Genomic DNA, 14,790 nt, shown 5'->3' with positions numbered 1-14,790 from the left:
AACCCATCGAGCGTGCAGTCGTGCACCATCAAAATATCACTCGCCAAATCGGTAAGATTTAATTAATATAATAACCGGGCGCATTACGCGGGCACATAAATAAACACTCTGGCGGTTTCCTTGGAAGCCTCATATCCTTCACATGAAGCCGTAATTACGTCGCGAAGGAATCAATCTTCGCATTTTGTCAGATCTCGATCGCAATATTAAGATGTTTCGAGTTCCTGCTCTCAGGATTTCAATTGAAAAAAGTGGTAAAGTACAAGTGGAAATTGTTGGTCGATGTTCTGTAAGATATTAAAGTATTTTTTTCCTCAATCCTTTGATTATTGTAGTTAGTCATTATTTTTATGTTTTCAGCTTTTGGGCAAAGCTGAATATGATTTTTTTTTATTTTTATTTTAACAAAATCCATCATATATCATTATAATTATCGCTCATGTCAACAGAACTATGAAAGCTTTTAGCAAATCGTTTTTAAAATACAACTGTAAGCGATTTGTAATAATACACAATAGTATTCCGATTATTACCAACTTTACTCCTCTCCCTACGGATTTCATATTCTTAATCAATCGACAAAAACTTCCCTATTCTGGTTCCAGACTTTCCACGCGGATCGCCAAAAAGAAGTGGCTGGACCACGATAATGAAGTTCTTAACGACGACGCCGAGACGGACACAGCCAAGATTTATGACCTCGCTAATAGCGGTGAAAAAATGACCAGAATACGCCGCCGCATTGTTTTTAATTACAATGGATCTGGTTTCGTGGCTTGGACACATTTGGTCGGGAGCCTACTCCTGCGGTGTAGGGAATAATGCTGGTTTTATCAGATTGGATTGTTTATTATGAGTGGAGTGTAGAGTAGTGGAGCTATTTCGCATTGGCTTGCTTGTAGCTAATGCTCAACGGTACGCCTTTGCCAAAATACATGGCAAAATGATCACTTATTACGTTATTATGTATAAGGTTTCACTAACACTGGTGACTTGGTTGGGGATTGGCTCTGCTGGGGTCATTTGTAAAAGCTTGTAAAATACAAAGATTGCTGATCTCTTTGTGCTGTTTAATGTTTCAGTTGCTGTTACAATTTATTCTACCATAATAAGTCAGTCAAGTATAAACATGACTAAATACATAATACAGACACTCTTACCAACACAGTTGACCTTTAAACAGTCATCTCCAAATAAGGACTTACATTATTACCTGCACTGTAAGTATCAATCATAATTTCGACAATTCTCAGAGCCATCACGTTGTTCAACAGTTTTAACTCAGTTATTCAGAACAATAAAAAAATATGACTCGAAATTTCCCATTGTAACTGATTCCACCAAATAAAACTGAAAATTAAAGGGGGAACTTATGCTACTAATTAAATGATTATGTCTGAGGCAACGACTGCACTGAGTATAGGGTCATTGGATTTTATTATCTACTTTTGTTTGGTTCGTGTAATTTTGAGTCTTTTAATGATGCTTAAATGAATCTTTTATGGCTTATTTAAGGCTCAGTTTTGTAATGGTTCTGTTACTTTTCACACTGAAAATGTTTATATTTCCTCCCATTTGTGAAAAAAAAATGCAATTAATATCTACACATGTGATCTTATTAGTATTTCCCCAGAGTAGTCACTTTAATTTAAACATCCATTGACTGATGATAAAATTTACATGAAAAATACATACATAATTAACAGAATATGCATCGATGAAAGATTATCTGATTCATCTATCTAACATCTCACCCCCTTGTGTATTCCTAGAAAAGTAAGACCACGTTTTGGCTATTGAACTGTTTTGCCCCTCTCCGTCAAATAACAATTAAAAAAAAACTTATATGAATAAGGGGGTTAGGGTCAAACTTTTTACGATGGGTCATTTATTTTCAAAAAGGTTAGGTTATTTGATGTCACCTCGCCTACATCGCACTCTGCCTAGTTATTTCAAAAGCGATTCACGAGAGGAGCACAAAGCCCGGCTATGACATTTGGCGCGGCCGTCCGAGCTAATAAGACACATTTCTTGGCCAGTACAGAGCCGGGCGCCATGTCCGCGGCCAGTTGACAATGGGGGCTCGGTGTCAACCGACCTGCTGAGGTTACATGCAGCTATATAGTCTTACATGCAGCCTCTTCAATGTTACAGTAGGTGAAGAAAAGCATCGTGAGGAACCTGCCCAATCTAGATTTAGCACAACTATATATAATGTGAACTCACAAACCCGCAGTGGACCAGCGTGGTGGAAAATATTCCAAACAAGCAAGGGATCACAAAGGTTCCATTCGTGAGAGCCAGGTGCAGGTACTAACATCTCTACAGAAAATATAATAGTATAGAATACCTAAAGAACCTACACTCACGAGTAATGAAAAAGTTCCAATAAAAATAGCATCAAATGCGAATTTCCAAAATTCGTAGAACAAAAGTGATTCAGAATGACCCCCTGAGTCACCCCCTTTCGGCTTAGTATACCCTTTTTGCAACATCCTGTATAATCCGGTCTGCATGTAGCCCCGTCTCTTCATGATAGCAGGAGGCTGCGCGACGCGGTGTCGCGATAGTGTCGCAAGATGCCACACCACAACAACTAACACGGCCTAAGAAATACTACCTACGTATGCAGTATTAATACAGCCGGAAGATATTTCACATGTACTTTAAGTTAAGTCTAAGTGGCGGTGATATTTGGATTCTAGGGCAGGGGATGACCAGAATCCAGATCCAGAAACAGTAACTCTTTGCTGAACGAATGCATACTTTTGTTATTAAACAAATGATTTATGTTCTTACTAACTCTTTCCAGTCGTAAACAAATACATGACTACTACGCAAAGATTCAAACTAAAAACTCCATAAATTAATTACATATAAACAAAGAAAGCCTATGTACCTCTATAACTAGTGAACTATTAACTAAGATGTAGAGTACGAGTATTATGTAAGCGATAACGTGAACGAGTGGTTTTATCAGTGAAAGCAAGGACGGTGCAAGGACGTAGTGCAAAATTACACTTATTATCCGATCGACTTACCGAGCCGAGATAACGAGCGGAGGGTCACTCTATATGACGAAAAACTAAGTTTCAAAGCCGACCTGCGCGAGCCACGACTCTACCTCTTTAAACGTGCCCATTGCACGAAAGCTCTCGTTCGTTCGTTTTTTTCGTCAGTATAGAGTAACCCTACCGGATCGCAGTTGGATACTAGGTAGTTGTTTGAACACGCTTTTTTTATTGAACACTATAAATACGTACGATAATAATACAATATATACGACGTATAATAGTACGTAGGTACTATTGTACCCTAAGTGGGTATTGAACACTATAAACACTTCTTCTAGTTACACTGTAAACTAGAAGAAGTGTTTATAGTGTTCAATACCCACTTAGGGTACAATAGTACCTACGTACAGTTCTGATAACATTATACTGTGGGTGCAGCAATGCACCTCTGCCTACCCCGCAAGGGAGTACATTAGTACAAGGCGTGAGTGCGTGTGTGTTTTTTTTTTATACTGTTAAATTCTGTGAAATGTTCAGTGTAACTTCTGCTGAAAAACGGAAGGCCTGTTACAAGCTTTGTTTATTAAACGTTATAAGTAAATATGTTGCTATGTTCCCAAAATCTTGAAATATTGCCAAGCCAATCTTTAACTAATTTACTCACTGACCAAAAAGCTATGAACTCATGTAAAACCTATCTCTGAACCTACACCCTACGGGTCTCCATCTGTGTCTTTTTTAGTCCATACATCCAAAGGTTGTCTGGAAGAGATAGCTATAAGCGACAAGACCGCATTTTGTACCCTTATAAAATATGTCATGTAAAATTGTTAATTATTTCTTGGTGTACAAATAAAGAGTACTCTATCTATCTGTCTATCTAAATGTTTAATTAATAAGTCGACGGACACGCCCCGCCGCCACCGCCGCCGCCGCCGCCGCCGCCACCGCCTGCCACGGGGATACAAAGACGGTCAAGCACGACCTCGAAGCCAAATCCTTGTTTCCGATAAATTGAGCTATTTAACTGTTGGTTTAATTTACTGCAAGTTAGTGGTTATGCGACCTTGGTGCTTGCGCTTGTTTGCTTTTAGAGACTTTTAGAGCTATAAGATATACAATATATAATGTCACTATACCTAGTGGCAATTAACAAGATGAGTGCCGATCTTGAAGCAGTCAAAACTTTGACAGCTCATTATGGTCTCCTTGTTCATCCCTCAAAGACGCAAGTTATGTTTGTGGGCAGCAGGTTTCACCTGGCCAGACTTGGACCGTTACCACCCGTTGTGTTCGATGGAATCAGCTTGTCATTATTGTGACAATGTAAAAATTCTTGGTTTCCACATACAGAGTAATTTGTCTTGGGAGCTGCAGGTTTCTGAGGTCAGCCGTAAGATCTATGCATCCATGCATGGACTTAAACGCCTTCAGAACTTCCTGCCGTATTCGACCAAAGTTACGCTAGTCAACTCTTTGGTGCTCCCAATTATTGATTATGCAGATGTGTGCTATCCGATCTCACCGAAGAGCTACTTGATAAACTCGACCGTCTGCTCAACTTATGCATTCGCTATATCTTTGGCCTGCGTAAGTATGATCATGTCTCTGATTTTCGTTACAAACTCAGGTGGCTCAATATCCGTCACCGAAGGAATGCTCATATTTTATCCCTCGTTCATAGTATAGTCTACAATTCTTGTGCCCCATCCTACCTAACAGAACGCTTCACGTTCTTCGACTTTTCTGATCGTCCTCAACGGTCAAGTCGCAATCTTCTCTTCCGTACCCCAGAGCATATGCGGCAGGGTATTCTGATTCTTTCACTGTGACAGCGGTTCGCTTGTGGAACAAGTTACCACTAGATATAAGACAAACTAAGTCTATAGATCTTTTTAAATCTAAAGTTCGTCTCCACTACCTCCAAGAGCAGAACTTTCTGCTCTTGGAGTGATGATAGTATTCTATTCTATTCTATTCTATTCTCTGTGGGGGTGTAAGTACCTGCACGTGGCTCTCTCGAATGGAACCTTTGTGCATATCCCCAAGGTCTAAACTGCCTTCCTAAGCTTGGACCATTTCCCACAACGCTGGTCCAATGCGTGTTGGTGAGTTCACATATCTAGATTGATGTGCTAAATCTAGATATGCAGGTTTCCTCACGATGTTTTCCTTCACCGTAAGAGCGATGGTTTACATTGTACATAAATTCAAAGAACTCATTGGTACATGTCAGCGCCGGGATTCGAACCCGCATCTCTTGATTGAGAAGCGGGCGCTCACCCGACTGAGCTACCTGATGATAGTAATTTTATGTATGTATGTAATGTATTTATTTAGGTATCATGTGTATATTTATACTGTATAAGTAGGTATATATTAATATTTCGGTTAAGTACTCAATATAGACCATCTTCTTTCCTCAAAGCCTTAAGCACTACCAATCACTTTTTCAACATCACCAAAGGTTAACTGGTAGAAAATGCTGCTAGTATTAAGTTAGCCTTTGTACCAATTTACTTTGTACAATAAAGAATTTAATAATAATAATTATACCTACTATACGGATAACAAGCAATATACTAGGTAGACAGATGAAAGATCATGAAAACCCAAGTTTATCGTAATGTTATACGGATGATTGCGACGATATTATGAATGAACACTATGATGCGGGTGGAGGTGCACTGAATCTGATTACACATTGGCGAATTCAGAATGATTGAAAGCCTTGATTCTATCAATATTTGGAATTAGTAAGGAACTCCCACTTGAGGTGGACTGTAGATTTACAATAACGCGGGCTCGGGTGTACGTAGATAGGTTACCTATGTACTTTTAATTTCACTTCCTTGATAAAAAAAAGTATTTACTTATACTTAAGTAAATAATTAATAAAATTCAGTTTGGACATAAGCTCGTAAGAGTTATCCAAATAAAGGCGTAACTATGTTTCCTTCACCTTTAACTTGTTGTGGCATCGACTGATTGATAGGTAATTTTAAAAAAACGAGCATTTCTAAAGAAACCAGTGCAAGGTTTTACAAAACCACTTTCATCAGTGACCGTTCAAATTAAAATTAATATCTGTCTCAATTTTAAAGTTCAACAGACTTCTTTTCGGAACACAGGGGGTTCAAAAGCAATGATATATCTACTACTAAATTTCTGCTCTTATACATACATAATGTGAAAAAAACTTGACTGTTTACAAATTACATTGCGCTATACTTATTATTTAATAACACCTTATTTTTTTAAGTTGTAGAGAGGTTTGTCATTGTTGATTGTTTTCCTTTTTTATAATACCTTCTGATCAACCTGTGCCCAGTAGTTATAAACACCCTGTAGAAAGCAGGTAATGGTGCCATTAACACATAAAATTTATTAAATGGCATCTCCCCGACCAATAATTACGTTGGTAAAATGCTATTTAATTTCATCCAATTAAAGGAATATTCCAGTAATTCGTGTAAAATGTTATGAATTTAGGTATTTATTAGAAGGAATATTTATTATTTCTACTTACATAGGTACTTGTAATTTAATTATGTTTTAAAGCTCAGGAATATAAAATATTTTATTACATATTTTTTTGGCAAATTGTAATCTTGACTTGAAATTGTCCCTCAGCGAGATAATAAATTCTAGTTAGCTGTTAGCTGTAACCTACCTACTCAGACCTTTATTTCCAATAATCAATTAAAGAAAACCACAAACGAAAGAGTTATGAAAGAAACTGAAGAAAGAATCTGGGATGTGCAAGCGGGATTTAGAAAGGGGATGGGATGCACGGACCAGGTCTTCTCCATGCGCATGGTAGCAGAGAAGTTTCTGGCTAAAAACCAGAAAGTTTTCTGCGTGTTCCTTGATTTGGAGAAGGCCTACGACAGAGTGGCGAGGAATGAGTTGTGGAAAAGACTGTCTATGTTCGGATTGAGCGGTGGACTAATACGAGCACTGTTAGGATCAACGGGGCCTGCACGGACTGGTTCGGCATCCATAAGGGTGTACGACAGGGCTGTGTAGCGTCTCCGTGGCTATTCAATCTATTCATGGACAGTTGTTTACAAAGATTGAAAGAAGAAGAATGTGGTTTAAGTATGGGTGAGTTAGTCATCAGATGCCATCTGTACGCCGATGATCAAGTTTTATTTGCATCATCGGCAGAGGAATTGCAACATATGGTGACTGTTATGAATGATTCTTTGAAGGAGAAAGGTATGAAAGTGAATGTGAGCAAGACGAAAGTGATGGTGTTTGAAAGAGAAGAGAGTAGAACGACGTGTGAGTTAAAAATTGATGGTGTGAATGTGGAACAAGTGGACGAGTTCGTGTATTTGGGATCATTATTTAGTAGGGATGGAAGATGTGATAAGGATATAGAGCGAAGAGTGAATGCTGGAAATAGAGTGAATGGGGCCCTACACTCCATTGTGGCGAGTCAGGCCGTGTCAAAACAGGCACGGCTGGCAGTTCACAATGCCGTGTTGGTGCCGACATTGATGTATGGCAGTGAAAGTTGGGTATGGCAGAAGAAGCATGAAAGTAGATTAAATGCAGTAGAGATGCGCTCTCTGCGAAGTATGTTAGGTGTGACTTTGAATGACAGGTTAAGAAATAGTTTTATAAGAGAAAAGTGTGGTCTGAAAGAAGATGTAGTGACAAGAGTTGAGAAAGGAATGCTTCGGTGGTTTGGACATGTGGAAAGAATGAATGATGAAAGAGTGACAAAGGAAATATATAGAGCAAAAGTGAGTGGAAGAGTCGGGAGGGGTCGCCCTAGACGGACGTATGTCGACCAGATTGGTGACATACTGAAAAAGGGCCAATTTAAGAGTACCCGTAACCGACGAGCATGTATGCGCAGATGTATGAATGTGGAAGAAGCGAAAGAGGTGTGTCAGAATCGTGCCCAGTGGAAATCCGTAATCTCTGCCTACCCCTCTGGGATACGGGCGTGAGCGTGTATGTATATGTTTTAATAAAGTTTTAATAGCATGAAAATATACGTTTACTTATAGATTTACAGCTAATTTTATAACTGAGCATGTCGGTTTATTCAGAACTTATTATAAAATAAATAAATAAATATGTGGGGACATTCTCACACACGGCCATCCGACCCCAAGCTAGGTAGAACCTGTGTTATGGGTGTCGGACAGCTGATATATCTACACAAATACATAGATAGATAGATACTAAATATAAATATCAACACCCAAGACCCGAGTACAAATATCTGTCTTTAAACAAATATCTGCCCCAGCCGGGAATCGAACCCGAGACCTTCGGCATAGCAGTCAGGGCCACTAACCGCTACGCCATTCGGTCGTATTATGTTTAAATGCAGTGCCATGATTGGCTGAATTGCTATTGAACAGGTCTTAATTTCGAACTGAGGTGCACAAATCTCAAATATGAAACTGGGTCTTAGTTGGTTCTTTAATACAGTAATAAGTGACACCATTCTTTGATGGCAAGGCTCGTAACTATAACAAATATAATTATGATTTAATTTCTCTGAGTCATGAAGGGAAACATAAAGTGAGCCACGATCCCAGTGCTTATAGAATGGAGGTGGTAAAAGGTTATCCAGGTACTTACTAATCTATATCTTAATTTTCCTAAGAAAATCCTTTACAGACGTTGCGTAGCTCGCGCGGAAAACCTTGTTTTTTATAAACATTAAAGTCAAATATAAAATTAAATTTGAAAAATACCTACCTTCGGGTAAATTTTAAAAAACGTATTTAAAATATCTTAAATTCATTTTTAACTGACACACGTTTGACAAGCGACTATGTAAGTAATGAAATTCCACCTTAGTGTCACCTTCATCTTGATCATTACCACATTTTAATGCATATTTCCTTTTTACCTGAATACAACTAATCGTTTCACCCGCTAACCGTATGTTATGTAATTATATTTTATGTTCCACTAAAGTTTTAATAGAAACCTTAAGATTTTCACCGCAGTAGCCGCTAAGGTTCTGTTAGGTTAGTTTTAATTGTTGGTTTTAAGGTTTTGTTTCCATTGGATTCTAACTAGAATTATTGTCCAATTAGGTATGAATTGCGGGATGAAATTTCCAAGATACCTACTTTGAATAACTTAAATAATCAAATAAAGGTACTAATGAGAGAAATGTTCATTCGAGGATATTTCCGATCGTCTTTTCTTTGTCGAGGAAAGAGGTTAGGAATTATAAAATGATTGTACGTTTTAGGTATATTATTTAATTTTCAATGCATTACAGTAATACAATAACAATACTTCGTAACTCGGGCACAAGCGAGTTGTTTAACATTAGGCATAATTGATTGTAGGTGATACAAATCTTAATTTAATCATTATTACTAAGCATAGTGCTTCTTGTGTGAATTCTATTGGGAGTAGGTAGGTACAATATTATTAGTTCATGCAAGAAGACAACATTATTTGCAGGATTAAGCATGAAACTTAGTTGAAAAATTCTAAAGCTGATGAAGTTGAAATTCAGGAAAGGATGCGATTGTATCAAATTTCTAAACAAACGTCTGTATGTCCCATGTCCTAATTACAAAGTCAGTCACAGACTAGGTGTGCTATCAAGATCTAGCTTGACTTTGATATGTTATAAGTACTCCTATAGTTTCTAGTAAGTATGTATAATAATTAAAATTTAGACAGTAATTTACAGTGTGTAAGATTCAGTTAGAAATTTTATATGGTACAGTGTCAAGAGGTATGAGAAATAGGGTACAAAAGTTAAACAGTGCAACATTACCCCATTAAAGATTTAAATTTAAATGTAGGAAATCACTACATTTTTTTTACTCAGTGAGTGGACATACTGAAGGAATATTTTAAACCATCACTACATAACGTACATAATTATGAAAAATGCAATTATATCTACACATTAATATTAATAATTTTGAGCTCTTCCATCAACTAACCGCATGATATGCCTTAAATTTTTTATGTATTTTAAGTCTTATATATTATGTAATTATTCGTAAATAACAAATTTAACAAAATATTCTTGAACTAGAAAACCCTTATCGTTTTATATTTTATAATACAAAGTACCAATTGACTTTTAAAAATATGATAAGATAAATCGAAATCTGAAGCCAATTTTTATATCAATTTAAAACTTTGGTAATTTTTGACTAAGTAGGAGATTAAAATGCCTCTTACACCCTATACTTAACAGTGTTTGTACAATAAAATGTTAACAAAGTGTGTAAACAATCCCAAACACATGTCATGTTCACATTAAGTTTAATAATACAAGATACGCCAATTTCCATAACTCTACTGCAATATAATATTAAATTAATATGTACAATAATACTTATTATTACTGAATACGATGATACAAATTACTAAAAAGACATATAGGAACAAAATCAGATAACTCCTCACATAGGACGATAAACTTTAAATACATTTGAATTATCTAATTTTATAATAAGAGAGAATAGTAAAAGTGTCATGTTTTTTACAAACTCAATACTGCCGTGTATTGCTCTCAGTTGCTACTGGAGAGTGTCGAGGGCTCGCTCAGCGCTGCTCGTAGAAGAGAGACCAGAGCGGCGGGGGCGGGGGCAGCGCCCGCGGCTATGTGGAGCAGGCGAGCGCGGAGGGGCGGTGCGGGGCGTGCGGGGCGTGCGGGGACGTGGCGGGCGGGGTGCCCGCGCCCGGGGAGCATGTCACTTTTCCCATGAACGACCGTATATCATCAAAGTAAGTGTCCTCCCGCTCAGTGTCCGCGGAGCTCGGCGAGTCACCCCCCTCCGCCTCGTGCTTCTTCAGGTGCCGGTCCAGGTTGGTCTGCTGGCCAAAGCAGCGGTCGCACAGAGGACATCTGAAAGGGCGTTCCTTGTTGTGGATGTTCCGCACGTGCCGCTGCAGGTTGGACGAGATGGAGAAGGAGCGCTCGCAGTACTTGCACTTGTACGGCTGCTCGCCGGTGTGGGTCCTCAGGTGGCGCGTCAGGTTGGCGCTGCGAGGGAACACCTTCCCGCAGAACTTGCAGGCATAGCGGTCCCTCAACTTGCCCGACCCGGCGCCCAGCTCACGGAACTTCGCGTACGCCCCCGGCTGTCTATCAGGGCCGTCGGTGCCAAGGAGTGGGGATAAAAAATTGAACGGGCTCGGAACGTACGGAGAGTGAGATGAGTTCAGGATCGAGTCAGACGCCGAGTGAAATGACGGAAATCTGGGGCGATACATTTCCATGAGACTGTTGTGTTGCGGGTGAACTGGCATTGGGAATGCTAGCGGTGGGGAAACGAGGTGTTGCGGTGACTCTTCTCTTTTGGTCTCTACTCCTTCCACATCGACGTCCGTGGTGTCGTTCTCGGGAGTCTTAGTGTCCCTCTCTGCTGGCTCGATGGGGCTCTCGGGTGGAGAATCCGACTTGATGGAGGAGTTACGAAAGGAACGATCATCAGCTTCGGAATCCTTATCGCTGTGCTTGCGCGACACTGATAGGTCAAGTGGCTGATCTCCTTGATCTTTCTTACTATCTTCTTCAATATCCGAGTACTCGGAGTTTCTGTCATTTTCGTTGCTCTTTGAGAAGTCTTTTGGGAGAGGCGGGGAAAGTGACTGCCGTCTTTTCTTTTCCACGTTATTGTTCAGTTTGATGGTAAAATCAAAAGGTGACTTTCGCTTCAGGTCTTCCCGTGAGAAATTGTATGGGATTATCGGGGTGGGCATAGCCATAAGTGGGGAAGGACGTGGCTGAGATAATGTGTCCTCCACAGATGGTGGTGATGGTTTAGCATTTGCAGATTGAGATTTAGGTGTAGCTCGGTCCGAGTTATCTGTGTCCCGCTTGCTATCATAATCAAGATCTTTCTTTTGTTTCATGTCATCAAGGGAGTTGGTGCTATCCATACTTTTGACCGACATTCTTCCTTCCTGTTGTTTGGACAAGAGGTTTGCGTTTGACATAGCGATATCATGTTCCATGGCCAGTCGTGCTCCTTGAACGTTAAAGAGAAGTGGGTTCAAGAACTCTGGTGGGCATGCGGCAGCGGCTGCAGAGAACAGTGCTGGGTAGTGAGCAAACGTATTGTACGGAAGAGGCAGAGTTGGCCTATACAAGGGGAACGGATTGGGGTTGTTTGAAGAATTCATCCCAACGTTACTGAGAGATGGTATTTGCGGTAGTCCCTGTGGCATTTGTCCTCGCATGTTGACGTTGGCTGCTGATGCGGTGTCACAGAACCTCTTGTGTTTAGTGAGAGATGCGTATGACGTGAAGGACTGGCCACATTTTCCGCACTCGACCAGCGCTCGACAGGCGACGTGCATTCGCTTGTGGCGGCAGAGGTTCGAGAATTGCGTGTAGGACTGGAAAAAAAGATAATACAATGTTAGCAATCGGAGAAAATCTTTCTTCTATAATCAATTGAATGTCATGATTGAAAACAAGTAACCAGAAGAAAAAAATGAGGTTTGGGCATATTCTTTAATTTGCTCTATGCAGATTAGAAATTTTGCAATTGGATTGCAAAACGCAACGCATCTCACCTTGAAGCAGACCTTGCACTGGAAGGGCTTCACTGACGAGTGGATGTGCGTGTGCTGCTTCAGCCCGGAGCTGGTGGCGAAGGTCTTCCCGCACTCGGGGCAGGCGTGGCTGCGAGCGCCCACGTGCTGCGCGCGGATGTGGCGCTGGAGGTTGGAAGGATCGGTAAATACCTGAAATACGATCAGGTTTCGGGTACGGTGTAAGATTTCGGTCTGAGTTTTTGGGTTAGATGTGAGATTTTGGTAGAATAGGAGATCAATTGTTATTGGATTTATGTGTTGAGCTAAATTTATTGTAATCTACCTACTGGAATTCACTTGGCTAAATGCTTGGTAAATTACAGGGTCTTACTTTGAAAAATCCTTCTATGAAAACTGGGAGTGGAGCTCAACCACAAATCTAAAGTCCAAAGGATTACAAAGAAGATTATAATACACTCGCGAGCAATGAAAAAGTTCCAGCGTCATAAATGGAACGTCAATAGCAAGTGAAACTTCATTGCTCAAGAGTGTAACATCAAAAGACAAAACAAACAAATCATAGGACACCAACCTTCGGGCAGTTCTCGCACGGGTACTTCCGTATGTCGGTGTGCGCGAGCGCGCGGTGGCGCAGCAGCAGCGCGCGGCAGCTGTATGCGCGTGCGCACAGCTCGCACGGGAACGCGCCGCCCGGCTGCGCGTGCGCTTGGATCAGGTGCCGGTCGAGGCTGAGGGAAGAAAGAAATAAGGATATTTTTAGAGAAATTTGTGAAAAAAATGTGAAATTACTCTTGTTAAAATGAATTATTTCGACATTTAGGATAACCGTTTTTTATATGCTTAAACATAAAAATATGCTTTGTAAAGATAGATAAAATTTGTTGTGCTAAAATATTGGGAAGAACATTGACTTTTTCTAATACGAAGAGCTGTTAGAAGGATGATCTCATATAGGTTGTTATATCATCAACTTGAAGAATAACTTAAGACTATCTAGCTAGATCTTAGAATATATTTAGTGACCTGAATCATAAAGTAATTGATATTGCAGTGGACATATGAATTAATAGCTCAACCTTACGAGTACATACTCCTTCAATGCTACCACTTGGCGATGTAAATAACATATTAATAATACCAGACGTATAGGAGACAAATTACTATTTATCCAGCAAGTGCCGTATGACGTAAATCAGTTACATACTTAATCACTATAAGGAAACTAGGTGAGAGCTAACGATAACATCAGAACCCATCGGGATCGCCTACGTTCATACATTTACTCCATTTAAACTAGATTAATACTCCAATAAACCTAGCTTTACGGAGCATCAACTGGAGTTTAATCTCGAATAGAAGTCTGACCACAATTACCTAGAAGGTAACATAATTAACACTACAATTTCACAGTGCATTTGATGGAAAATATAAATCTTTACACGAACAGTTTAAAGTGAATCTTGTTCTGAAACTAGTCTACCACACGCAACCTACAAGCCCTGCGGGTACTCTAGATTTAGATCTAAGTTATGTCGGCGACACGTTGTTGGATCCACCATATGCATCCATTGCTACTGAAGACGATGAAAGCTGTTCTACGCTGTTTGTAAACCATTCGATGGACGGCGTCCAATGTGTAAGTGTCGCAATATACGTTAGCGATCCTGCGATGCGTTTTCACTCTCTCGAGCGGGTGGCTCGACAGCCGTATCTTTTAATTAATCTTAGAAATAAAATCTATCGTCTGTGATGGCCCGTCACTTACATCTCGTCCGTCGCGGCCACTTTCCAGGTAGGTATGCTAAGCGGGAAGTGCGATTGGGTGGCACTGAGCCATTCGTCTTCAACGTGCGACTTGTTAATGCTAAGTGTAATTTCGTATGACAGTCACGGATGAATTACTAGTTCATTTAACATAGAAATTGCTGCTTAGTTTTGTGGACAGTTATTTGTTTTATAGATTTTTCCTGTTAATGAAAATTAATGTCCTTTTTTTCTTTACAGTAACAGTGACAAATCTGAAATGAATATACTAATAGGAAAGGTGGACCGTGCGAGCAAACAAAGACAGAGCGAGCTTATGATACCTTATGATGTAGTAACATCAGATACACAAGTAGTGGTTGAGTTTGACATCCGGCCTACATTAAGCAGCCTTGATCAGTCTGACCAACGCAACGAATCCCCTCAGGGTTCACTTACAAAAGCGGCTCCTATCTGCACATTCGATCTACAATCCTACGAAACTAATAACCATACA

At 39.8% G+C, this 14,790-nt stretch overlaps 1 protein-coding gene across 4 annotated transcripts in view; it reads right to left on the bottom strand.

The window, feature by feature from the left end:
• Nucleotides 1–10,004: 10,004 nt before the first annotated feature.
• LOC105380101 (histone-lysine N-methyltransferase PRDM16) overlaps nt 10,005–14,790 on the bottom strand; it is a 113,830-nt gene continuing 109,044 nt past the window's right edge. For 3 of the 4 annotated variants that reach the window (XM_038117085.2, XM_038117083.2, XM_011549598.3), the window contains 3 exons: nt 13,102–13,258; nt 12,549–12,719; nt 10,005–12,368 (listed from right to left, as the gene is read on the bottom strand). In XM_038117085.2, the coding sequence (XP_037973013.2) occupies nt 10,626–12,368; nt 12,549–12,719; nt 13,102–13,258 (2,071 nt within the window). In that variant the 3' untranslated portion in view covers nt 10,005–10,625. The remainder of the gene's footprint in view (nt 12,369–12,548; nt 12,720–13,101; nt 13,259–14,790) is intronic. The other variant, XM_048622344.1, reaches the window with a different exon arrangement.

Source organism: Plutella xylostella, chromosome 3 (genome assembly GCF_932276165.1).
Source record: "Plutella xylostella chromosome 3, ilPluXylo3.1, whole genome shotgun sequence".
Lineage (NCBI taxonomy): Eukaryota > Metazoa > Arthropoda > Insecta > Lepidoptera > Plutellidae > Plutella > Plutella xylostella.
The sequence above is the reverse complement of the archived record's forward strand: the minus strand, read 5'-3'. Positions and strand labels throughout refer to the sequence as shown.